The sequence below is a fragment of the Poecilia reticulata genome, chromosome 5, assembly GCF_904066995.2.
Source record: "Poecilia reticulata chromosome 5, P_reticulata-male-v2, whole genome shotgun sequence".
NCBI lineage: Eukaryota > Metazoa > Chordata > Actinopteri > Cyprinodontiformes > Poeciliidae > Poecilia > Poecilia reticulata.
In genome coordinates, this window is record NC_088834.1 from 20,397,242 (window position 1) to 20,424,684 (window position 27,443).

The 27,443-nt window shown below is 37.1% G+C and overlaps 3 protein-coding genes across 5 annotated transcripts; 1 reads left to right on the forward strand and 2 right to left on the reverse strand.

Moving 5' to 3' along the window:
- Positions 1-1,933: 1,933 nt before the first annotated feature.
- Positions 1,934-9,696, reverse strand: LOC103465283 (neuritin-like). Its single transcript, XM_008409947.3, has 3 exons — positions 9,457-9,696; positions 7,530-7,683; positions 1,934-6,291 (listed from the first exon to the last, which is right to left on the reverse strand). The coding sequence occupies exons 1-3, from the start codon at positions 9,506-9,508 to the stop codon at positions 6,063-6,065; spliced, it is 435 nt and encodes a 144-aa protein (XP_008408169.2). The 5' UTR covers positions 9,509-9,696; the 3' UTR covers positions 1,934-6,062.
- A 58-nt stretch (positions 9,697-9,754) lies between these two features.
- LOC103465282 (uncharacterized) lies at positions 9,755-26,191 on the forward strand. Of its 3 annotated transcripts, none has more exons than XM_008409946.3 (6): positions 9,755-9,848; positions 24,809-24,919; positions 25,004-25,037; positions 25,134-25,195; positions 25,270-25,364; positions 25,448-26,191. In XM_008409946.3, exons 2-6 carry the CDS (start codon positions 24,889-24,891, stop codon positions 25,706-25,708), a joined length of 483 nt encoding a protein of 160 aa, XP_008408168.1. In that variant the 5' UTR covers positions 9,755-9,848; positions 24,809-24,888; the 3' UTR covers positions 25,709-26,191. The 3 variants fall into 3 exon arrangements, with proteins under 3 accessions (XP_008408168.1, XP_008408165.2, XP_008408166.2); XM_008409943.3 differs by lacking the exon at positions 9,755-9,848 and adding an exon at positions 17,047-21,005; XM_008409944.3 differs by lacking the exon at positions 9,755-9,848 and adding an exon at positions 17,047-21,005 and having other exon boundaries at positions 25,273-25,364.
- On the reverse strand, positions 11,284-16,963 carry LOC103465281 (translocon-associated protein subunit alpha-like). Its single transcript, XM_008409942.2, has 9 exons — positions 16,807-16,963; positions 15,531-15,649; positions 15,359-15,452; positions 15,103-15,230; positions 14,783-14,917; positions 13,666-13,742; positions 13,010-13,088; positions 12,114-12,207; positions 11,284-11,955 (listed from the first exon to the last, which is right to left on the reverse strand). The coding sequence occupies exons 1-9, from the start codon at positions 16,874-16,876 to the stop codon at positions 11,894-11,896; spliced, it is 858 nt and encodes a 285-aa protein (XP_008408164.1). The 5' UTR covers positions 16,877-16,963; the 3' UTR covers positions 11,284-11,893.
- Positions 26,192-27,443: the final 1,252 nt, after the last annotated feature.

The window sequence follows — 27,443 nt, forward strand, 5'->3', positions numbered from 1 at the left end:
AGAGCAGCGCCTCCGTAATGCTTCTGAGACTCCAGCTGAATTTTTCAGTCTTGAGATGCAAACTCAGATGATCTCAGTCTGGGGTTTGCAGCTTTGAAAGTGCAGACTATGCAATGTTTTAGTGTAATTAGAGAGCTGTTTCCCATTTGATCAATATGGACAAGACATGAAATCTCTGAGTTGGAAGTTGTAGGGTTTTTCTGTGCAGAACAGCGAAGTGTTGGTGTTTTCAAAAATGGGGTTTTATATTGTTGGCCAACAGATTCGTAACTAGTGCTGGTGTCATCTCAAGTAGTAAGATGCTAAAGGATTTCACACTATGTTTTTACCTTAAGGTGGGTCATTTAAGGTTAATGCAAGATTATACACACATTTAGACACATTTGAATAAAATATTGGTTGTTAATAATGGTAATTATTTAAAATGTTTTTAAGTTTATTAGAGCCAGATGTAAAAAGAACACTTTCTATAGCTTGTCCATATCACAGCTCATCATTTGTAAGTGACCAAACCTGGAGATATATGGAGAGATATTAGATCTTTTATGTTTATTTGATGTACTGACTGGATCATATGAAACATTTGTCATTATCAGTAAATAGAGAAGCTATTTAGATATTTAGATGCTACCATATAAGTTAGCGTCTCATTGTGGGGGCCAATGCTGAAGACCTTACGGTTCACACATTAATGTTGTGCTGCAAAGAAGTCCTTAAAACGTCTCATTTAGATTTGCTCTAATGAGAGACAAATAAGTTACAGTTCGTTTTCCATTTGCAAGGCATTTTTACAATCATTTTTTAAAATAAATATCAGCATGTTTGAATTGATAGTGTGTATTTTTTGTCTACTTGAGGTTGGATTTCAATAGATACAGAATCAGGAAATTACCAGACAATTTTTTTATGTTAAAATCATACAATAAGTAGAGAGCGTACTTTGTTTTTACCACAATGTGTTTGCCAGGAAGCGTTAGTCGATGTTCTGAGCTAAACATGCTCTGGTGCAGTTCAGTGATCTGTCCCTGCTTTTCCTTTTTAAGTAAACAGAATAACATCCAGGATGTGGAGCAAGTTTCCTCCTGCAAAATGCAACAAATGTACCAGTTACTAAGCAAAAGAGCAGTTTCAACTTTGAACTTCTTAAAAAAAAGAGAGATTTTGGAGTAGCCTAGTCTAGTCAAAGTCCCAAATGAGATTTAGATGCTGAGTGATGTAAAGCAGGTCAAAAACGAACCATTGTGACTGAATTAAAACAGTGCAGTGAGACGAAATCCTCCACATTGATGAGAAATTTAAAATTTTTTCCTGGCAAATGTTTGATGGCAGTTTTTCCTGCCAAAGGTGGAAGCAGTTGTTAGGTCAGGTGGCATTTATATTTTATACAGCATTTTTCTTAGTACGTTATGATTTTAAAAGGTTTTCGTCTCAACTTAAGAGAAGAAGGTTGAAAAGTTTTGGATTTACAGAAGCATAGCCCCAAATAAGAAGACCATGCAACTTGCAGTCATCACCAAATGAGATATTTTTTGAAAAGAAAACTTTTTTTGTATATATTAACACCTACTGATCTTTCCATTCATATGACTCATTGCTGCTGCTGCAGTATTTGTTCACCAGGAACGGCCTGGAAATCTAATTATGTTCCAGACAAAGATAGTTTCTCTAATGAGGTGCGCATCATGAACATGTCGTTACCTCTTAAGAGGTTTTTCCACTACAGGCCGTGATCCGTCACTTTGCCTCTGCAGGACGTATCCAGGTGGAAAGCAGCAGATGGGCGAGCGCTAACGAGTGAAAACTAAAGCTATTTGTGATCCTCATTACCAGCTCACTGCTGGATGAGAAACTGAGACGGTGTGATGAAGAAGTTGCAACAAATTTTACTGTAATGTCCTGAAAACAACCTAAACATTAATGCACACAAAAAGTCTTGTGTTTAATATTTGTGCTTTATTGTTATAGTTACTACATTTTTCCATATATTGCTTTACAGAGTTTTGTAAATGTGTAAAAAAAAAAAAAAGAAAAAAGAGAGAAAACATACTGAACATTTTTTTTTACATTCAGAAGTTCTTCCTATGATTAAACTCTCTTCAAAACTTATTGTACTTTTACTGTGTGCATGATCACGATCATTTTCATGCTTTCATCAAACGCATATGAAGGGATAAAGATTCTCTCCCATGATATTGCTCATGCTTAAAGAAGATGACTGTTTTTCTGTGTTTCACCACCAGGCACACAATGGATGGACATGATATTTACTCTTTTAAAACGTTAAATAAGTCGAATCAACTAGAACAAACATGCTCAGGAGATAACGAGGCGACAGGAGTGGGGATAGTACAAATCTGCGTAACAAAGGATGCTGTTACAGTTCATGCACAGGCCACCTTACGTGACGTCCAAGCTAAAATCAACTGTTTTTCTGACACCTGGTCATAAAATATCATGCGAGGAAAAACAAAATCAGTTGCAGACACCTGGTAGGACCATCTGTACTAAAAGAAATATGCACAATTTTGGTCTAATTTGAGCAAACGCATGTTAAACAGGTCACTGTCACTTGCTTCCTTTTGCAGTGGTAGAAGAATAAAAAAAAAAGATGGACGATTACAGACAGCTGAAACATTGTATTTGTACCAGATGAGTGGGAACGGTGTTAGTTATGTAACTTCAAACTGCAGAACTCAGTTTATAAAACTTGCATTTCCAAGTGCTGGTTGCAGAGTTTTTATTACAATTGTTGGGCCTCTCCTATTGCCATGAATTAGTTTTGTGGCATTGTATAAATCAGGTGCAACTATTCAATCTTTACTCCCCCACATGGCTTTGTCATGTTGTATGGGTACAGTTTGTGATCATATGGGTCCTATATGTGTTTTGTACTGATTTTCTTAAACACCAATGTGAGATCTACAGTTTGATTTTAAATTATTTTTGTCGATATGGGCTGAACTGAGGAAACGCAGTGGATTCTTCATACACATTAAATGACTTCACATTTAATTTCTCATTCCAAAGCCCCCGCTTGTATTTTGTTCACGTTTCCACTGCAGGTAAGCAACATTTCACGAGACGTGCAGACAGTCACACTTCAGTTATCATACAGGTAATTATTACAATGACAGATGTGACTTAAGGCAGGAGGCCAAATAGCTTTATATGGACGGTTAAAAGAGGTACAACCCTGTACACAACATGTTTGATTTTATTTTCATTTTTAGAAATAAGCACTTTGTCAAATGCCTCCCTGATTCCTTATTAGCCCTGGTTAAATCAGTTTAATCGAATGTATGAACTCGTCTGGATCTTTAAATCTTTGAAACACATTTTAGGCCTCAAAGGAAAATTTTCTACGCCTTGTTGAGTTTATGCCATTAATAATGTAAACAGTTCTGAGGGGAGATGTGGCAAGTGTGCGACTCCTCATTAAATGTCAGGGGTGTCCAAACTTTTTGCTGCATGGGCCAAAATTGTAGAGTCAAAAAAACAAACAAAAATCAAAAACAAAAAATCATAAAATCAAGAAAATGAAGTAACCAATGTAGATCCAAAATGAATGAAAACAATTTTGCGATTAATCTCCGAAATTTTCTAGAAAAAATTCAAAAGAAAATGTTGACATTTGAAATTCAAAAATCTCCAAGATTTGTTGTAGAAAATTTCTGAGATCATCCTCAAAATTTTTATTTGAGATCTTCTGTAGAAATTAACTGCTTACTGTAATTTTGCATGTTTGCTGTATTAAAAGAAATACATGTAGTTTTCAGTTTCTTTTGGACTTGATTGAATAAATTTACTTTCAGTAATAAAAACAGGATTTGGGTCACTGTCTTTCAAAACGCTGGCTATATTTAGCCACGTGTAAGAAAGAATAAAAGCTGACTTGGGTGCAGCAATGTTGCCTTTTCAGTAAAAGTCTCTGGATAAACTTGATTTTACCTTTTGTTAAAACTAAGTCACATAAATATGAGTATGTTGTGTTATACTTTACATTTTCCTGTGCAAGAAAATAATGCTGGTGACAATTTTTACCCCGATTACAAATTAAAAGTCTCCACCTGCATCTACGAACCAAACGTGTATAATTTTTGAATTGCAGTAGGGGGTAAACCATATGTAATATATAAAGTATTTAATGTAGTGAAAACTGCCCTGCTGATAGAGGTTTTTAAAAAGTTAGAGACACTTAAACATGATTTATTCTTTGCCTGTGTTGCTATGACGGCATCTGAGCAGAGGTAATTAAATCCAGTTAATGTTTATATTTAGCTTCACGTGGTATGAAAAGAAAAATGAGGCCAAACTTTCTTTTGCCTTCTAAAAGAACTGATGTGACGGTAGAAATGAGTCAGGAACCAGAAGCAGACCTCACTAGATGGCGCTTGAGTTGCCATGTCTGGATGTTGCGCAACGCTCTCATTACTCCAAATAAAGATTAATCAGCACATAGAGTAACAATGCACCGCTCTAGCCATGCATGTTCTTATTACACTTTCAGTTTCAAGACAACACATGCCTTTTATTTTCAAAAGGTGAGCTCTCCTTTTGAAAATAGGAGAGCTCACCTATTTTCTAAGGCTAAAAATCTTCTAAGGCTAAGATTTTTAGCCTTAGAAAAGGCTAAAAATCCGGGAAGTGCACAAACAATACATGTTTCATATATTATCCATGTATAATATATGAGCAGTGTGTAAACGACAACACAGCTTCCTCCCCCAGCAGCACGGTTAGGAAAAGAAATGTTTGATTTAAAACAGATTCAGATAGATTTCTAATCAGAGAGCTCGTTTCTCTAAGTCTGAAGTGTTTCTCTTCCAGATGACAGCACAGGGCAGGCAGCAGAGATATTTTAATTTGGAAGTGTTGCTCCATGTTCGTCTACAGTGAAAAAAAACATCCATACCCCCTAAACTGGTTTGCATTCTGTCAAACTTTAACGTGCTGCGTTAGGATTTAACGTTAAGATGTGGCATTGCAGCCTCTGTACTCTGACGCCACTAAAGAAGAGAAGGAGGCTCCATCTGTTCTATGAATGCTTCTCAGGTTTTTCAGAGAGCGCTGCTCTTCACCCTGAACACACCAGCCCTAATGGGAGACATGGTGGAGGTGGCATCATGCTGCGGGGATGCATTTCTTCACAGCATGGAGCTCGCAATGCAACTGCGAAGACCTCAGAGGTTTTATTAGAGGACGCGTGCAAGATGCAACAAAGGCGTGACACATGCAAAGGTTTAAGGGATATGAATGCTTTTCTAAGCAGCTGTAATCTAAAAATATGATGTTCACATGCCCAGCTTCTGCATGTGTGCTTATCTTAGTGTTTAGAAAAGACTAAAAATCCGGGAAGTGCACAAACAATAAAAAAACAAAACAAAAAAAAAAACAAGCTTGTGAATATAAAAATCAACAATTAGCAGTTGCTTAATTTGCATGTTTGATATGTTTTATTCTGTGGTTGTTGACTTTTGATCTAGTAAATGTGCCATCAGCCAGCCAGCATTCACATATGGGGCTCACATGGCTGGGAAATGGGCCGGAAACAGGAAGACTTCAGGTTAAATGATGTCCCGTTTATTATTACCTCCATAGGTTTGATGTTGATTTATCAAGACAAAATCCAACAAACCCCATGATATAAGACCCCCACACACATGCTAGCTGGCAGGTTAAGCTTTTATTTATTTATATTTTCTAAGAAAATCAAGTTAAAACTTTAAAAATCAGGTGTGGTAAACTAGTTTCGGACCAAAAGTCATTTACTATAATGCTTTCCATGTTCAAAAATGCACTTTTTATTTCCCTCCTAAGCTTCTATTTAATAAAGAAATAGGCTTTATCATTATCAGAAGACTTGAAGCTATCGGCCAAACTAAATTGATTGTCCTGCCACACAAAAAAACAGCTCAGTGTAAAAAAGAAAAAAAAATCCTTTAAAAACATTTCAACCTTTTAAATCCTTGGCATTAAGTCTGAGCTCAGACGTACTGAAACTCATGAAAAAAAGAAACCGAGCCCTGTCCATCCTACCCTCGGTACCCCCATCCGCGTCCCGTCTACGCAGAGGCGCCGCTCGGCCCGGTCAGGACCAGCACCAGAGGCAGGACGAGGGCGACGAGGGGCAGACGGGCGCTGGGGGCACAGCTGGGGCTGCACAGGTCAAACAGGCTTCCCTGGAAGCGGATCTTCCTGGAGTCCTGCTTCAGGGTCTCCCAGATGGAGCTGACTTCCTGCTGACAGTCGGACAGCGCCGTCAGCGCGCACGTGTGGAAGGCTTCCCAGTGGCTGCGGGCAAAACGAAGGACGGTCAGAAACTGGACTGGCGACAGCTCTTCACGAATTCGGCGGCGGCAGCGGCGTCTGTGGATTAATAACTGCCAGTAATCTGTTGCTCAGATGGCCTCGAGTGAGTCAAACCGAGCGCTGGTTGCCACGGCAACCGCATCCGGGAGCGAGACAGCATCTCGCAGATGATATTACAAGTGGGCAATTTTCGGCAGAAGCCGTGTAAAAGTGCAAATTTTTGCCTTCGGTAAACTACCAGGGATGTGGAGTTTGTGGCGAAGAAATCGTCCCCTGAATTTCACTACGGCTGCACTGGAGTCATAAATTATTTAGCACAACGGCTTTGTGTCTCAGTATCACTCATTTCTCCGTTCTCCCTCTGAGATTGCAGCATCTGCTCCCCTCTCTGCAGTATTTGCTTATGACATGAATATTTATCTTCATTATAACACCCAGTTGTACTTATTAAGCTGAAATGTTGGTAAAATGATTTAGATTTGAATTCACTCCATCTTTCAGATTAAACTCTGAAATCAGTTTTAGTTGTCTGTAAATAAAGGTTCCTGCAGGTTTTAGATTAAACTCAATATCCCTTGAAAACGTAAGACTGCTATCCATCCTTAGACAAATTTTAAATGAGACATAAACATTTTCACTATGAAAAAATCTGATTTATAGACATCGTCTTCCAGTTTTCTCAGACCTTATAGGTTATTTAAAAAATGTAAAACCCCATCAAGAATGGCAGGTCTTTTAAGCGAGGAGAGATAGAAGGAAAAGCACAAAATTGAAGGATGAAAAGAAGGAAGGAAAGCAATGAAAACAGAAGAAAAATAAAGGAAGTGAAGGAAATTCTGGATAATGAATGGAAGAAACAAAGACAAAAAGAAAACCACAAGAAGGGAAGGTAGAAAAAGAATGAAGAAAGATAAAAAAGGAGTAAAAGCAAGGTGGAAGGAAGAAAAGAAGTGAAATAAGGAAGGAAGAATGAGGAAAACAAAGAATAAAGAATAAATAAACAATTGAATGATTAGAAACATTTAGAAAACAAAAAGGAATAAAGTGTGAAAATGAGTGTACCCTTTCCATTCTAATCCAGATCCTGAAAATACTTAATTCAAGTCACATATTTTTTTTCAAACTTTTTCAGAAACCCTTTCAGATGCTCATACGTCACCGCCCGGCCATTTTTATTTATTTATTTTTTAAATAAAATAACATAAAGTTATTGCTGGCACCTGCAGACGGCCGCCACTCCCTGCTCGCTGGTCACGTTCTCCTGGTAGTTGTCCATGCTCTCCCCCAGCTCCAGGACGCACTCAGAAAAGTCCCGGTATACGTTCTCACAGCTCACATCTACGCTGCCTGCAGGCGCCGCGAGGAACAGGAAAACTGCAAAACAGAGCGGAGACAGAACCTGTCGGGTCTGGATAAATATACCCTACAATCTGACACGTTTAAATATAGAAACCACTAAGTGCAAGCACAGTCTCAAAGAAGCTATTCGTAATGTTTTACCACGAATTAGACTAACGATGCAATTTACTAAGATTTTATGATATAGATTATAAAATGATGAATCATTTTGCGGAGAAATGAACAGGATTTTCACTTATTTTTCTAAAAAAATAAGTGAAAGGCATAAATTCTGTAATATTTATGCCACTTTGCCTTGATAATCCTAAATAAAATCCAGTGCAACCAATTTCCTGTAGCTCTTTTCTCAAGATGCTTAGCAAGAGATTTGCCAGAGATCATTAGTGAAAAGTCACCAAAACCAAGGAAGACAGCTGAAAAAGGTCAAAGTTTTGGGGTAGTTTAAGCATTTGAGCGGGTTTGGACGTCATCCACTTGTTAATCAATTACTTTAAAAGTTATAGGTGTGGGTGCAGATTTGGCTGCCCCTGGGACAAACGTGGAAACTGTGAGTGAATCACGCTTTGAGTGAAGATACAGCAGCAGGTCTGTGTGAAAAATGAAGGAGGGCTTTATTTAAAACTGGGAAGGCGGTAAAATAAATTTGGAAGACAAGTATTTGACAAAAATAATAGAAAAAAAAGTGAGAAATATGGACTCTCCAGTAATAGAGGAATGGATTAGGAAGGGAGGGAGAAAAAAGAAAAGAAGGAAGAAAAAAGGAAAGGAAAGAAAGAAGCTGGGTTAGATTGGGCACTGCAGAGCTAATGCGAGCAAAAACTTGAAGAGGGATGTCATTTAATCTGTAAAAGATATGAAAAAGGTGAAATAAACAGAAGTAGTTGACGGACATGACTACATTTTAAAGTATGAACAGTGCTTCCAGCTGGAAGGATCTGGAAGCACTTAGCCATGAAAGAGCGCAGAGTTTTGCGCTCTTTCATTTCATTCATTTTTGCCCCATTTTTGTCAATGGGGCTGAAGATGATCACAAAGATCTGAATATTTTACAAACCGTAGACGATATTAAAATCAAGACATATAATGTCCTGAATGAGGAGAATATGGTAAAAGCTGAATGGTTGAAATAGCAGAAAGTAAAAAAAAAGCTGCATTTGGAGCGTTTACACTAACTAAATCCAGTGAAAGCTAACACTGCACTAAAGCCTGAGCAAACATGGCAGCATCATGGCGTGGGGATGCTTTTCTTCAGCTGAAAAACAAACTACAAATTTCATTTATAATTTTCCATCCACTTCCCAAGCGTTGCTTAATATTAGTAGCCCCACCGCTTTAGATCCCAGAAAAATACTATGACGTTTGTGACCAAATGTGTGAAAGTTTCAGAGGTGTGAATACTTGTACGAGGCGTGGTCTCATTCGAGGGAGTCTAAAAACAATGAAGTAATCTGCACACCATGCAGGTTTGATATTTCCTCAGTGGAGTACAGTTTCCTTATTTACCGCTCTGCTGGACGCAAAACAAATGCTTAAGCGCACGGATATCAACAGAAGTGGCACAGGAGTTAAACTATGTTTCTGTTTAAATATTAAGCTATGAATGTTGTGCAGATTGTGCCGGAGCCAGCTGGAGACTGTGCAGGTCTCACATATCCACTCAGTGCTCAGAGAAAGATAACACCCACCCAGCCAACAAAGAGATGGGATGCACGGAGATAAAAATACATTTAGACTATTAATAGCTACCTTTCTCTGGACAAATAAAACCAGCATCTTGCGCTACTTTACCAGAGGCGATCGCAAGAATCCATCCGATCTTCGTCGACATGAATAATCCCATTTCATCCCATTTCAAGCGAGGCGGGACGCGATCGGGACTCTCCTGGGATGATGGGGGAGGAATCGCTGGTTCTCGTGGACGGAGCAGATTAGCTGCCCATGCTTATTTTATTATCGAGTCTCGATACTAAAATAAAAGCTCATGAAGCGTGCAGCTCCAGCACAGTTTCTCTCTCTCTCTCTCTCTCTCTCTTTTTTTTTTTCCCGGCTCCGACCGACAGCTGACGTTACCTGCCCCCCGGGCGGCGCTGAGCTCATCCCGCTGCCCCCCGCCCCCCTCCCTCCTCAGCTCCGGACAGCTCCCACCTACCGGAGCCGCTCCAGCCTCCTCTGAACAAACTGTGAGTCATTATCTAGACCTTCAATTCGTTTATCTGTTTTAACTCTTTCACACCCCGGTTTCAATTAACAGGCTCCGTTCAAAGAGCAGGGTTGTCGTCGTCTATAAGCCTGGATAGGGAGTGTTGGATGATGATGAAATGTCCGTCCCATTGAACTTTTTCCACATTTGTCAAATTACTATCATGAACTCCAAAGAGGCATTTTTGACCTGAGTCCAGTTTAGAGTCCCAAATATTAGCTGGCATTTTGAAGAGAGGCATTTCATATTATTCTTGTAAAAATTTTTAAAGAGCAACTATTTTTTTTAGGTTTTAATATTGTCACTTTCCTAGAATGATTTTCTTCTTTTTTTTTGTCGAAAGTGATTTTTTTTCCCCTACACCATCTTTTCGTAAAAAAATAAAATAAAAATAATATATATATATATATTTTATCCACACTATAGTAATTTTTAAAACATCTAATTTTATGGCTTAATTTATGTTCTACAAATAAAAATGACATATTTATGACGTCAATTTTAATGGAAACACATGTTGCTACAAACACAGCTATAGGTCCATTATGGTGTTTCTATCAAAGATATTTGACATTTTTGTATATTTTTTCTTTCTAATAGCGCAAGCTCAGTCAGATTAAGTCTTTGTGCTAAAGATCCTGCATTGGATGTAGGTCTGGACTTTGACTAGGTCATTCCAATGCAGAAATATGCTTTGATCCAAGCCTAATGCTGGCTGTGTGAGGTGATTGTTCTGCTGTGAGGTGAAAGTTAATCTCATTCCCGGGGTTTTTGCAGCTTCCAACATTCTTCTGGATGATCTTTCTAACATCTCCCCCTGTAATCTGATCAGATTACAGTTCTCCAATAGATACTCAAAGCTTGGGTTGTTATTTTATGACCAAATGCTCATAACCAAACAAATACTAGCAGCAATTAACTGGGAAAAAGTCACGAGTCCACCTGTTTCAACACCGGTACAACTGGATGAATGTTTTCTCTCTGTACTGATAAATGTAAATGTTTTAAAGTATTCATCATGTTGTAATAAAATTACTTTTGAATTTACTTACTGACTTTATGAGTGGACACAAAACACTGATGTGTAAAATAGATGTGTAAAACAGATGTGTAAAACATTTCTTAAACAGATTTCTGTTTAAGAAATCTGAAAACGGAAAAAAGTCTGGAAAACCAATTATGTTTACTCAGTTTTGATAATTCTCCAGATTTGGAAACCTATGAAGGGGAAAAATGTGCTTTAAAAAAGAAATGTACAACTGGATATCTTCTGCATAATTAGGGTAAGCGGTATTATACACTAAATTATACACTAATAATTTGTGTACTGTAAAATATACTAAATAAACACAAGCAAATGAAATAGCAGTGTCATAAAATACTGTGATAACATTTCCAAAAAAAGAAACAGGAAAAACACCTCCTTTGTTCTTTTATTGCTTTTTCAAAAGGCGGTTTTATAAAAATGATAGCAAACAACCTGAGAGCTACAATGACGCTGCGTGACGAGGCTGAAATGCTGAAGGAGCCTCCATCTTCGAGGGGAGAAAATAAAAAAACAGGTAAACAAGGAAACGCTGGCAGAAGATTGTCATAGGATATGCAGCTGCTGTTATTACTCTCTTAAAGAAACATCTAAAAACAAAAGTCCCCGTGTCACAGTGTTAAAACCAGACGGACACATTGGTGTTTACCATTCACTCTTTGCAGGGCAGCAAAGTTCGGGTGTAAATAAGGCACAGAGGTGCTGGATTGACAGAAACTTGATCTACAAATTCAATACTTCTGGTTTCAAGTCAATTTATCTGATCCTGATTAAACCTCCACATTCAGCTCAGGCGTCGCAGCATCCATATGGCGGTCTGCACATTTCACTGCTTAAACCATGATTTTACAAAAATGCAGCTTTAAAACTTAGTTAAATGTCCTGTTAGTGTTTAAATGGCAGCGCTCTGATGAGAGGCTTCAGACTGTCGATCCTTAGTGAATGGGAACGTGGATTCTGCCCAGTATGACCAGTCGGGCTTACTGGTCGACCCCGGCTGCCCTTTTGGTTCGTTTCCGAGGGGATGTTTTTGGCGAAGGTTCTGTAAAAATTTATGAAGAATCAGATTTTTTTTTTAATCAGCAAAAAACTACAACACAACTATATAACTAACTGAAACTAATATAACAACTATATTAGTTTCAACTAATATAGTTGAAACTGTGACTTTTATTATGTCTATAATAAGATGCAACATACTCATGGCGTTGAGAGTCTCCTGAGGAATCCAGCTGATGTCTACGTCGTTCGCTCCAGTTGTGCCCTTCTCTATTTTCACAGGAAGCCGTTTCCTCTGCAGAGAACAAAACCAAAGATGACACTCATTAGAAAAAGGCCCTGCTACAGTATCAATACCCTCTGAAGTTCAGTGTGTTTAGTTGGGATCTGTAGATGGAAACGATGTAGTGCAGGATCAGATCGTGGCGAGGAAGAAGAATCCCAGTGTCGAGCTTTTTTTCAAATGAAAACCAGGAAAGTGTTGCCTTCAGCTGTTTGTTTTGTTTCTCAGAAAGAGTAGATTTAAAGATGGACGGAGCTAAATAAAGAGTAGGAACTGAAGCATGCAAGACACTTTACACTGAGGTAGAAGTTCCTGTTGAGGATACTCCGAAAAAACTTGCATCTGTAGTTGCAGTAAAATGTTGCTCTTCAAAGTATTCAGAGGGGCTAAATAAAAGTGCAAGCCTCACTTTTCAGACTTTAATTTGTAAAAAAAACACAAAGAACAGGCATCCTTGTCCATCCACCTCACAATAAGGCGCTACTTTGTTAATCTATCACATTAAATCTAAAAAAAGCAAACAAAAAAAAACCTCTGAGGTTTGTGGCTTTAAATAAAAGCTCAATGATGATATTCAAGGAACATCATCATTTTTGCAAGGCGCTAAGTTTTATAAATAATCTCACCACAAGTTTTAGAAGAAATACAAACACAATGTAGCTTTTGTAGTCACTGACGTCTTGAACATCTATTTATTGCATTTCCCGACATAAAGGGAAGGTGACTTCCTCATCCCATCTACTTCAGTCTATCAAGTTCATGTGTCGATGCATTCACAGAACAAAATAGTCCAAGTTACTGAGGAATCGCATACCGTTCTGCTCTCCAGAACCTGATACATCCCAAAGAGTAACAGGACCACCAGCCCACCCAGGAACACGTACATGAACATCCTGCAAACACAAAACAGAATAATTTCTTTACCTGATGAATTACAGGCACACTGTAATTAAACAGAGCATTAAGGAGCGTGTTGTTGTTCCATAGACAACCCACAGAACAAATTGTATTTTTTTTCCCCGTGAGATTTGAGGAAGGTGAGATTTATTTGCTCATCTCGTTTCCCACAGACAGTTTGTGCTTCGTGCAGCAGCAGCTCAACACACACGTCTCGTTCCTTTGTGTCATTTTCACACCTTTTTGACGGGTTGTTACAAGCTTTTTAATATTCTGGGGGAGCTGATGCTGTGAATAAGAGCTGAAAGGACAAATAAGGGAAAGCTTGCAAAACTAATGTGACTATGAATAATTTAGACAGAACTGAGTTGCATAAACTGGTTTAATCGCTCAAATTTGTCCATTAATGACCATGCAGTACTTTCAGAGTAATGCATTTGCTTGTTGTCTTCCTTGTATTTCTGCACTTTGCAAACTTTGCAGCAGCAGGAGAGAACGCGCCTTATCTACGTGTTCATATCTGTAAGTATGTCAGTGACAGGATATGACTGACATGTCAGTCAAAGGCCTTACGTTTCTCCATCCAGTCCGTCTTCTCGCTCCGTTATGGTGACAGTCTGGTTGTAAATGGCTGACTGGAACGTGTTGCCCTAAATAAAAACAAAAGGTTAGAAAGGAAATGCGTGTCTGTTTTGATCGGCATCAGTTCACAAACAAATCAGAGAAAAAAAAAAGGATTTGAAAGACTACTCTTAATATCATCCTAAACCATTTAGACATTATTAGTATTTCATTTCTACATTTCTTTTTAGATAGAGGCCAAAAGTACCAGTGAAAAAAGAGCTTTTCCAAGTAAAATGTGATACTTTAAATGAAAGTGTAATGAATGCGTTAATTTAATTGATAATATTTAATGCATAATCAAACATTTAATGTAATCCACAATTCAATTTGTAAATAAAATGACTTTAGCATCACTAAAGGCATACTAAATATTTCTTGTCCAATCTCAAAATAATATCTGTCATCTCTATAGCTCATCGTTATTGGTCATATCTGTCATAATTTTATGAATAATCTTAACATTTAAATATTTAATTTTGTATTTATAGCTTAATTTATAGCTTTGTTTATGCATTTCTTCTTTAAATTGAATAATCACATAGATATGTGTTTATTTATATACTTATTGCAGCTTATTTATTAGATTGTGACCTTTCTGGTTTGATTCTTGAAATCTGATTTATTTAAATATCTATACAACTTAGCCTAAATTTTGCTGACAGAACACTAATGAAAAGTGTTGGACCGCCTGAGAGAACCAAATCTTTCCAAATACAAAACAAAAAAGTAGTATAAATATCAAGGATATTTGAGGACATTTGAGCATTATCAAAGGAAATCAACTCAGCGAAATGTAGTAGTTGTAAAGCGCAACCACAACTAATTATAAAATAAACAGAAGTAAAACGGTAGAACTGCTGTGTTCAGACTGAATTTTTCTTTAGTTTCACTAATCACAAACATTTTCAGGTGAGCTTTAAACCACACATTATTATATGTCAAAATAAAACACAAAAACCCCCCAAAAAGTAAAAAAAATAAAATGACATCTAGTGGTGAACATTTAGATTGCAACCAAATCTTGAGCTGTTTGTTCTGCCAAAACAAGAAACAATTTTCCCCTCACCTCAGGATCCACGTAGTTGAGGAGGATGACAAGACCAAAGGGCCGTCCGGCCATGGGCTGAGCCGGGATAAACGAGTACTCGAAGGAGGCCTGGGCCTGGGGCTGGACGGCCGTGTTCAGGGGCAACGCTGTGAACTGCAGACACACACAGGATTAGGCAAACCTACAGGAAAAAGGTCAACTAGAAGATCCGTAAAAGGTAAACGGAACATATTTAGTCCTATTGTTTGTTTATAAAAATCTCTGGCAGATATTTTAGATATGGAGGTGAATAAATACGTATAAAATGTGCGATGATGATGGGCACAGACGTCTCTTACATTCTGAATGTAGAACTGGAAATCTTGTGGATAACGGAAAGAAGCCTCCAGCGACTGAACCGTGAAAGTCTGACCTCCTTTATTGGTGAAACCCACAAGGAACCTCACAATTTCATTGGCTGGAAACTCTGAACACGTGAAAAATACCAAACAACTACATTTACCAACCAGTTTCATCACTTTAAGCAAGCATTTCATTTTTATTTTACTTTATTATTTTATAAAAAATAAGAAAAAAAATGAACAACTGAGCAACCTTCGCCTGTCGTGAAGATGATGGTAGTGTCGGCATCGGGGTGTGAAGTTACAAGTTTTTCAGCCGCTTCATCGGAGTCATCTTCACCTCCGTCCTGATGGCGAACACAGAATCGCACCGTAATGAATCAGCGCTTGACATTCTGCAACACGACCACAGACGCGCTACGTACCATGTTTTGAATCTGATCTTCTTCGACCACCATCTCGTCTTCATCTTCCTCCTCGTCTACTGCAGCATCTGCATCGTCAGTAGCGTCCTCGGCCGAGTCTGACTGTGCAGAGACTTGACCTTTAAAAACAGAAAGCAGCAAAGTGTCAGAACCACAGGAAGGCTGCAGGTGGCCAGCTTTAAGGCTTAGAGATGAGCTGTTTATGTGTTCAGATTAAATATTATACTCAGCAAAACCCTGGTTATTAGCAGGTCATAAGAAGAATACAGTCCTTTAATTAACATGATTTTCAGTTTAATTCAAGATTAGTACAGAAAAAGTAAAACATATATTAGAATATTTTTGGCTGCATACAAAAGTAATTAGACTTTGGTGTTATGAATATGGTCACAACTACATTATATGGTTAAATAATTAATAACTGAAAACATTTTCATATTTTTTTCATTGATATTTATGTCTTATCTATGATTTAAATACAAATAAAAAAAATAATCAGAAAAATGAAGACCAGAATTTTATCTGTCTTTTTGAACCCTGAGCAACACAGTGAGGTCCCACCCCCACCTGTTGCTTCCCATACGGCTCCAAATAGGCAACACTTTTCCCTCACTTAAATAACAAATCTGACTTAAAAAAAATAATTTCCAGAATAATCCTAAAGGCATACGCTTATCTGGACAAATTGTTGTGAAAAGTTCAAGCACTCTTCTTAACTTTCTCTTTTATGAGCGATACCAAAATCAGTGGAAAAGTTGGCATATTCTAGCTAAACTGAAGGTTAAAGTGATATTATTTGCTGTGTATGCTTCTGAAACAAGCTGGCAGGCTGAAATGACCAGCAGAAAGGCAGACCCTGAATGTGTCAGTGAATGGAGAAACAAAGTGAGGTCCCCGTCTTATCTATGATGACGTGTCCCAGCGTGGGGAGCTGCTGCAGCTGCTGTTGCAACCCCAACATCTCTAAAACCAGAAACGTGAAATACCAAATAAAGCAACTTAATTATGGGATAATTTTTACTATAATTTATAAGCGGCGGTCATTTCCATTCAATTAGGTAACCAATGAGCTGCGTTTTTGACTCTGCTATAATGGGTTTACAAGAAAAATAGGCGTACATTTAGTTGTAGGAGCACTTCATGCAGCGGTTCAGCTGGTTCCCCCTGCGCAGCTTAGTGGCTGTGCCACGTCAATATGGACTGACAACTTTTTTAAAGGCTAACAAAAAGCGAGGAGAAACCAAAACTCTGCTATGAAGAGGGAATAAACACTCACCGACTGATATTAATCCGCAGGGGAAGGCCAGCAGAAAAAGCAGCAGCAGTTTTGACCCGAAACCAAACATTTTAGCAGACTTACAGGCTGACGTTAGTAACACATCAGCGCCAGGGAGAAGAGAGGGCAGCGCGCGAGCAGGAGGAGGGAGAAGAGGGGGAGGAACCGCCTCTAGAAGGCTGCGGTGCGTTCAAAGGCAACTCGGAAATCAGATAGTACAATACAATAAAATAAAATAATTATTACTATTATTAATATGATCATTCATCACATTTATTAAAGATACAAATTGATTAAAATATAAAAAAATTAAAATTAAGAGTAAATAAAATAAAAACAGAAATCACAAATATGAGTCACCAAAAGTCAAATCAAGTTTATTTGTATAGCAGTTCAAAGTGATTTCCATCATCATAAGGTCACCAATTCTGAAACAAACAATAAAAATCACATCTTGTCAAATGCTATCATCAAAATCATTAATATGTATCAAATATATTGATCAAAATTCCATCCATCCATCCATCCATCCATCCATCCATCCATCCATCCATCCATCCATCCATCCATCCATCCATCCATCCATCCATCCATCCATCCATCCATCCATCCATCCATCCATCCATCCATCCATCCATCCATTTTCTTTCACCCTTGTCCCTCAGTGGGGTCGGGAGGGTTGCTGGTGCCCATCTCCAGCTAACGTTCCGGGCGAGAGGCGGGGTCACCCTGGACAGGTCGCCAGTCTGTCGCAGGGCAATCAAAATTCCAGTTATTATTAATTAAATGAACTCTAAACTGGTGGTTTTTAAGCCTTGATTTAAAGGCTGTTTCGGCTGTTTTGCAGTTTTCTGGATGTTTTTACAGATAAGTGGTGAATGGAAGCTGAATGCTGCTTCTCCATGTTTGGTTATGTGGATTCTTATTATTATTATTAATAATCAAATTATTAATAACTCCAACAGTCTTTGGGTAAGAGGCAAGGGTTACCCTACAACAGGAGCTGCTCGATAGTCAAGACAGAGACTCACAGCTCAGACATTCATGCTACACTCATGATTCAGGGAAATTTCAAAATATTAAATCATGTTTCAAAATACAACTGATATTTAATACATATTTAAAAACAAACATAAGACTGAAAAACATTTCTGTTAGCTCCTAAGTCCAGGCTGAAAAAAAAGGCAACATATAAGTGATAGTAGAACAACATGTGAGACTGAAGCCATGAATTAGATTTATTTGTTTATTGGTACCTAAAAACCCAGTTTTCACGTTTCTAAAGTTTCTTAGGCCCGTCGTCCTAACTTACATTTTGCACTGTATAACAGTTCGAAAACACGCTGAGATCTGTTCCCGCACTGTCTTAGTGAAGCTAAATTTAATTGTGGTTTCACAAATTTAGTACGCTGAAGTTCTTTTGTTGTTTGATTTTAGCTCTCTGATATAATCACAATGCTGGCCACCATCTAATACATAACCTTAGTGCCTTGTTTATTTACATTTGAACTTCACTTTTTTACTTTCTTTTTTCCAGGGAAGGGAAAGATATTACAAAAAGCAACTAAGAGCAATAATCAGATGCAGAAGTTACATTTTACTTCTGACTTTTTATAATTCAAGTAAACATGTAGTTTCATGTTATTTTTGGATACATTATTCTTTTCCATTTGCAGTAAAGCCATATGCTGTTGTAGCCACAAGTGCAGAGCTCTGTCTGAAAATGTGAGCAATAAACAGAAATAGGAGATGTTTTTTTTAAATTAGGTGGTTTTCTGGCACAGAACTGGATTTTAAATTTTCTGTAGGGTTGGGTCTATTCTAGAAAGCATTCACCATGGGTGTCTGACCGGGTTCAGCATTTGTTTGGATTTTGTTGGAAGATTTACTCATCAGATTCAAACTATCAACAGCAAAGAAAATACATTTGGTCACTTTATTACATAAAAACCCCAGGAACGTCAATGCTTTATCCTATGATACGCTAACAATGGCTGTAAAACCCATTCTGCTCTTCACTTTTGGGTACAACAGAGTGACAAATCAGGACAAAAGGATGTTTGAAAGCTGATTTCATGGCAACAACCAACCATGACCTCTCTTTAGATGACCTCAGTGCTGGTCCAAGATCCGGTCAGAGTGATGCCAGAAGCTTGCTGATGGCTGCAAAAGTATATTTGGTTTCTCTGGAACTTGCAAAAGGGACACTTGGCACAATGTTAGAAGTGATGTGTGTAAAATTTGGATCCTGGTTTAGCGAATAATTGCTTGAAAATGTCATTGCGATTTTTGTGCCTTTGTATCGTCATTTTTCATGTGTATTTCTATTGTGGTGTACGGTTTCCGCAGATCAACTTGTTGGACTTTGACATTTTGGTCAACCTACACTTGATCAGTTCTTCAGTCAAAGTCTTTTGTCTCCTGGTCGTCTCAAAGAATCGCCATTACAGAAGTTGCTGCTGTTGCATGATCTTTGAAAAGTTGAAAGAGAAGAGTTCAAATGTACAACTAAAAACCCCAAATTAAAATGTCACTCATGCAGATGGTGACTATTTTTTAGGTAAAGGTGTCAAACCATTAATGGAACTTTCCACATTTTTAGGTCTTAGTCACAGAAACCTTGTTGGGTAACACTTTATCTGAAGGGGTGTGCATAAGACTGACATGATACTGTCATAAACATGAACGAGTCTTTATGAATGTTTATGACAGTTGTCATGAAGTTTCATTCGGTAAATAATGACACTTTTAATGCAAAGTTGCTCTAAATGTCCCAGTGAAACGACGTTTAACTACAGTTCTACGGGGTTTAGAGTCCCAGTTGACGGCGTTCAACTAAAAACCTAGAGGTTGGAGTCAGCTACAGAAACGTAGGTGAATTTTAAAAGGGCTATATCTGAGGTTTTGAGTATCCTTGTTAAACAGCGTTTTAACTAAAACTCTGAGGTTTTGAGTATCCTTGTTAAATAGCGTTTTAACTAAAACTCTGAGGTTTTTTTTTTTTTTTTTAAATATCTTTTTCTCTTTCTCACTGTTTATTCAATGTAATGTTTTTAATTTCTTTTTATTTCTTTTCTACGTTTTAATGATGTAAAGCCCCCCGGAAAATGTCCCAGTTAAATGTCGTCTAACTAAAGTTACCCTTGTTAAACAGCGTTTTGACTATAACTCTGAGGTTTAAGCCCAGTTAAACGACGTTTAACTGAAGTCCTAAAAGGGGTGAGGGTTTTAATGTTTTTATCTTAAAATCTCTTTCTCACTGTTTATTCAATGTCACATGCTGTTTTTATTTTAACCATGTGAAGCACTTTGAAATGCCGTGCTGCTGAAATGTGCTATACAAATAACATTTGATTGATTGATTGATAAGTTACATTAAAAGTCCATTAAAAGTGACAACTTTGCATGATTTTGTAAATTATTATAATTAACAATTTATTTACCGAATGACACTTCATGACAACAGTCATAGACATTCATAAGGACTCGTTCATGTTCATGACAGGTGTTATGTCATGTTTTTGACAGTGTCATGTCAGTCTTATGCACACCCCTTCAAATAAAGTGTTACCAATTGTTGTCCTAGAAACTTGTAGGGCACATTGATAATCATTTGAAATTGACGTTGTACTCCTCTAAATGCTCTTTACCCACTCATTCCTAAGCAATTTTCTATCAAATCTAAAATTTAAAAGTTCACATTAACTTAGTAAGTTGTTTGTCACAATTATTCAAACAAAGCAAAGTGTTGATGGTAAGCAAAGCTAAAAGAAATAATAAATAAATCAGAAGATAAAATCTTCGTTAGATAAGGTTTTATCTTGTTATCTTCGCAGTAATTTAGCACACTGCTACCTTCTCTTCCTCTCTCACATATGCATGCAGTCTACATACAATGCGTATTTCTGAAGATGCTCCCTGAGATTCTCAGGTTTATCTTGCCTCTTTCTCCTTTGATGCTCTTGGAGTCTAAAAAAAGCTTGTGGCTTTCTGCAAAAGCATACATCCTGTGACAGCCCTCTGAGAAAAAAATAAAACACGGACGAGCCTCCTGCATGCCATCAGAGTGTGCAAACAGAAACATGCATCGCACTCTGTAGAGTCGTCTAGCTAGCGAAACAATCAGTTTAAAGAGTTGCTAATTTAATTTTAAAAGGTTTCCACCATGGGGAATTGTGACAATCGGACACAAGTAGAAGGTGAGTGTTGAAAGAAGGAACATGAGTGATCAGGAGATTCAAAAGTTGAATGTAAAATTTTATTTAAAAATGCCAACCTTGAGATATTTTGTAATTATGCAAAGAATTTAAGAGACATAACTTTATTTCTAGGGAATTTAATGCTACTCTCAAAGAATAGTAGACAACATTACACTTCGCAGCAGGTATAGAAGTTACTTTTTCAGTGAATTTATTCTACTTTATTTTAGAAAGTACATTACTATCTCTATTGTTTTATTAGCTTCATAGTTTCATTGTTTGTTCAATGTTTCACACTTATTCAGCGCTAATAAAATCTTAAATAGCTCAAACAGGAAATTGTACCAACTGCGTATTGTGAAATATGGTAAACTTTGAGCATAATACGCAACCACCTGCCAGCATTTTTTATTGTGCAACTCTTAGATCAAAGTTGTCAAATGTCTCTGTTTCACATTGTTCAGTTTGTTTGTAGGTTTATGTAGTTAAATGAAATACATTAGGGTTTTTTTTGATATAACAAAGTTCTTTGAAAATAAACTGTTTAAAATGAAAAGTATTTATTATGAATTGAGGCAGAGCAGATAAAAAGTTATTTTTTATTGCTTACAGAAACAGTTGATATATACATCTTAAGAAATATTACTAGTTTTCTGCAGTTGCTTGTCAAATTTGTTTACTATTTGTATTGGAACGATGTTATTGGTGAATTATAGGGCAAGTCAAAATATGGACATATGTTTTCCAAAAAGGCAGACAATAAAGCAGGAAGTATGAGTGTCGGTGATTATATTACTAAACTCTGACTAGGCTTTTTTTTATTGTTTGTGTTTATTTTTCAAAAACGTATACGTTCCATAAGAGAAAAAAACAGATTGAGATTGAAATAAAATCAATCCTATTTTTACTTGAACAATTACATAGCTATCCCAAGAAAAAGGATGAATAAAACAGACAGATAACTTGCACATTTCATTGTATAAATACACGCCACGCAGTTCATTCTAGGATAGATTTTAAAGTTATGTTTTTTTTTTTTACTCTGGGGACGTTTCACAGAAATCTTCGGCTCTAATAATAACTTGCTTTTAGCTCTAACAAGGTCTAGACTGCTGTGTGGAGCAGCTGCGGCTCCTGAACTCTGGACCAAGAGTTTTCAGCCATCAGTGTTTTTAGATCACATACGAGAACTCACTGACTTTCAGTACAGCATGAGATTTTGTATTTTTATGTTGTGTAATAATTCACTTGTTTTATTTTGCATAGTTAGGGTTCACCAATGCAGCAGTCACTTTCATGTGTTTTACTAAAGTTGAACTTGCAAAATAGGAAAAAGGAAAATATGATATATAGATCAAAATAGACGCAGCAACTCTTGATTGTTGTTTGTTTGTGGTTACGCAGTTGGTCCAAAAGGTTGCTAAATGCCCCTCACACCAACACACACCACTCTCAAGCACGGGTGCCATTTTCCATTGAAGGAAGGTCTTGTCTGTAATGTGATGCAACGAGGTTTTGTGAAGCACAAGTGTTTAAAATCATAGCAAACCTCTTATTACGCTGAAAAAAAACTGCTTACAAAAACTTCAACGCACATACACTATACCAACTTTTATTCTGATGCTTTGGAAACTATAGCGTATCTCGTCACGATTATTACAAGTACAGCGCTGAGTTAAGCTTTAAATAACATCGTGGTGTGATCTAAACCTAAATGTAGCCTTTTATTGCTCAGTGGTCATAAATTAGAGGAAGATGTGTACAATTAACACTCTTTTCAATTTCCTTTTTTATCACAATGTGTAGCAAAATGAGGACATAATTGTTATTTTTTAAAATACATTTATAATAATAACAACAGTAATAATAATGATATCCTTTTTTGTTCAATCCTACAGTTTTCATTCATTTTAAAAATCTATAATTTATCTGGTTATTTTTTGTTGTTGTTTTTTTCACATCAATGACAAAAATGCCATGTATGTCATTGATTGAGTCCATGGTAGCTTATTGACATGATAGTCAAGTTTAAAAGTCTTTATTGGCATGACAGGAATTTAACCGTTGTACTATTTTCTGATTAATTTTCTTGAGCTTCTTGAGTTTGAAAGGCTTCCTTGCCATAATCCTAATCTTTAGGAGGTTCAGGATGGGACTCTGGCTGCATCACTCAAAAACATTCATGTTACTTTCAGTCAGAAGAAATATGTTGGTAAAATTGGTCACTTTAAACCTGAGTCTGCCAGGGATCATTTTCAGCTCAACTACATTAATAAATCAACTTTTTATTTTTTATATATTGTGAATTTATTTTTTATTGGGTGCACAACGTTTTTGCCTTTCATGTAATTTTACCTTAAAAGGTGGCTATTATATTGTTTTCTATTCTTTATAATTGCATTTAAACTATTTACATGCACTATTTAAAGGATTTTCAGTGAATATATTCAGAATAGCAAGGATTCTTTTATGCAAGAATCCCTGTTTGTATTATTATTTTTCCACAAAGGGACTTAATGTCATCCATTCTTTGTATCAAAAGTTCTTAGCTCTGCAAGATTCATGAGCTCCCCTGCATGCGCCGCTGTTTTGAGATCTCTATTTATGGCTGATGAGATTTAGGTCGTAGTGATACCTCCAGATCTTTTCTGCTAAGGCCCTCTGCTGCATATTTCATGGTACATTTAGTAATCAGTGTTATGGTTACATATATTCAGCAGAGTTTTCTACAGAAAATGGTGTGTTTGAAGGGAACAAACCCAACACTGACTACTTACCTTCTGTCTTATTTAGGTCTGAGGCTGTGTAAAGTAATCTTTAAATTTACATTTGATAACTCTCATAACAAGCGGCATGCTATTACAAAATCAGAAAAATAGTCAAAAGACGGTTCATGTTCTCATCAGCTACGCTTTAACACATATCTAAGTAACTCCAACACACGACAGTAGGATAAGTTCAAGCTTCTGCGTAAAATAGTTTAATAACTGTCATGTAACGTAGCGGTGCTGCAAACCAAATGTAAGGGCAGTAAATAACCCAACCCTTTCAGAATAGGTTTTCAGGCAGGAAAGAAATTCGTTTTCCCGCAACACCTAAAAAAAGTTGCTTGCACATCCATGCTTGCAAAAGTTTCTGCGAAACCACATCTTCTTCTGCTGACAACTGAGCAGAGCTCTGTTGTAAATCATTTTTGTCAGGATGCTGCGTGCATGACTCTGATACTTAGTTTGTCACAGTTTTGTTCCTTTCGGTTCAGTATTTATTAATCTGCACCCCGAGACGAGACTCGCCTCTAAATGTTTAAATGGATTTTTAAATTTGGCTTCAAATTTAGTTTAAAATTTGAATGTAGATAAATTGTTAATGCAAAAGCAATTGCTTATTTTATCAATGACCGTAAATGTGTGTCTGTTTTGTTAGTGTTTGAAATTAAATATTTCCTCTCAAAACAATACTAAAATAGGCATAAGGTTGACGGCGTGGTGGATTTGTGGTAAGCGCTGACATCTCACTGAGCAGGTTGGGCATTTCTTTGTAAATTTTGCATCCTGCCTCTATATCATACAAAGTTCAGGTGCCAGCTGTCATAACAAGTCGGGTAATCATAACAAATAACTAAATATATATTCAAAGTACACATACAGATGGAAGATTTTGCTCCTCAATAGCCAATTATTGGTTCTTCATGTCAGAGGAAACAATTAGCTTGGAATGTTTCTGCTGCAAATTCACATGGAAGGAATTAAGTATGGAAATTTAGCATGTCATTCCTGATAGTTGTGCTTTTATTTTTTTCATAGAGCATGATTGGTTGAAATCAAATGCCCACGTCATCGTCTATGTCCTCGGTACCGCTCTGGCACTGTCACTATTGTTTAACATGGCATGCTGCTTGTCAAAGATCTGCTCAGGTAATTATCTTTTTTTTCTTTCATACATCAAAGGAAAAGTGGTATTTTTTTATGGAGAATAAATGATTACCAATGTTGCGATAGGGAAAGGAAGATGTCAGTGCAGGAAGAGACGAAGGTATGTAACTTATGTTTAGATTAAGTCAAGCTCTTTTCTTTGACTAAACAAGAAGAAGCTCATGGACCTTTTTCATCCTTTTCTCTAAAATTCAAGTCGGAGTTCCAGACAAATGGAAGATAATCCAATTTATGGGAATCTAAGCTACATGGATTCAAGTAGGTACTCTGAGTGCATCTGTGTGTATTCACATGTTGGCAGAAATATTTTAAATAAATTGTAATGTTGTCAGCAGGTGTAGCTGTGTACACAGACCCTGCTCCTCTTCACTCCTCACTAAGCTCTTCATCTTTAAGGATTGCACACAGGATCCATCCTGACTCACAGGTAGATCCTTTACAGGTTCTCCATTGAATAAAGTATTTATGTACTAAATACTGAAATTATCTTTATTTTTTGTGTCCTTCCAGTCCAAAAGTCAGGAATGCTACGCCAACCTGACCCTGAAGGCTCCCAGGCCACAGTCTGGGCGGATCTCTCCACAGATCCTGGTCTCAGATATCGTGCATTTAGAGGAGGCAGAGGAAACCGGAGAGGCAGAGACGGAAGAACCTGTTACCATAGATGATGCTGTCTCCACCATGTCGGATCTGTACGCCTCCGTGCAAACCCAGCGAGCCAAAATGGTCGACACTGCGGACGGTGAAGAAGGCTACGCAAACCATCTCTGAGACGACCTGTTGACGCTCAGAGGAGGATGGAGGACATTTTAAAAGCTTCACCTGCCACCACAGGAGGGCGCTATTTGTCACCACATTGAACTGACAGCCTGCTTGCAGCAGTGAAGGACATCACTCAAAGTGATATTCAGCCACAGTTATACTCAGGACACGCAGACAAACAGGTCATTACCATTCAGTCTAGTATAATTAAATTAGAATTTGTACCATTTTAATTCAAGGTACAAATTCTGAAAAATAAAAAATAACCACCTAATGAAACCAACAGGATAACTTGAAGCAAACTGAGAACTACTAAATGGATCTATTATATCTGTACATGTATTAATGTACTAATTTTAGTTTAAGTGCAACTTTTCACTCTTTTATGTTCATTACTTGTAGGAAGGTTCTATGGGAATGATGCCTGTAAATACAAGTTCTTTGAAGATTTTTGTTAAATTGTTGGTTAAATAAAATATGTTTCATACTGAATGATTTGTTTAGACCATTTAAAAGTGTGACACAGCAAGCAATGGCAATAATGGGAATCTAGCACCAGAGAAAGCTTTTTAAGTTCTTCTGCTTTCTTAAAAATGTCAGGTGAACTCAAATCAGGTCAGACATGTTACATGTTGGTTAATTTTAAAGTGTGCATTACTTTATCGACAGTGCAGAAACTCATTAAACGTTGCAGGTTTATAAAACTTTTAAAGGACCATAACAACCACTTGCCCTCAAATGTCCAGTGGGAAGAAAAAGTGCTGACTCCCATGAGCAGTGCGATAAATTTCTGCTCCTTCTTCTAATCTTTAAGTGCATCGTGTGCAGTGTGATAGGAAAGTGTTGGAATTAGGCAACAATACCTGACCTTTGACTGACAAAGAGCCAAAGGTGAAATCAATTTTACTGAGTTAAATCAAATTTTAACGAAAAGAAAACAAAGGTAGCAAAGTAACGCTCATTAATACTACATCTCTGCAGGACCTGATGACAAACAGAGGAGACAATTCAAACATTGGATTCAGCTGTGATAGAGAACGGACACATCAGCAAATAATCTGACAGTCCAGATAAGAACTGTCAGTGCAAAAAATGCGTACACTTCTTAGAACAAAGAGTATTGCTGATTGTATGTTAAATTTATCACGGCTGCACCTTTATCATATCAGCGTTAGCGTTTATCGTCACTGTAATCACTGTGGGAGATAAGGAAGTGTTATTGCTATTAATGTTGTTATTTTATAATCTGACAGAGCTGGGTAACACACAGGGGAAGAATATTATTGGTGAATCTTGTTATATAAATTTAGTTTTTAACTTCAAATATGTTTTGGATGTAATTGATTTAGAAATTTGTCATTCTTGTCTATAGTAAGTAAATCTTAAAGACAGACTCAAGGCACAAAAATTACTGTGACTATAGATAATTTATAAAGTCTAGATGATATGGACATGCGCTAGAAAGCTTCTTGTAGGTCAATTCAGAAAATTTGAGTCAAATGGATGAATTTAAAGGCAACTTCTCAAAGGCTTTCCTGGCTTTTTTCTTGCTTTCTTGTGTGACAAAGAGGGAAATAGAAATAAGAAATAAGATTTTGCAGCTTGTGGAGGGAAACAGAAATGTTTGAGCCAAGTCATACAACTTAAAAAGCAATTCTAACAAAAACTATGTATATACAATTATGACTTTGTAAGCAATTATTAAAAATGATCTCTCTCCTTATTCTAGATTTGAGCAATTATA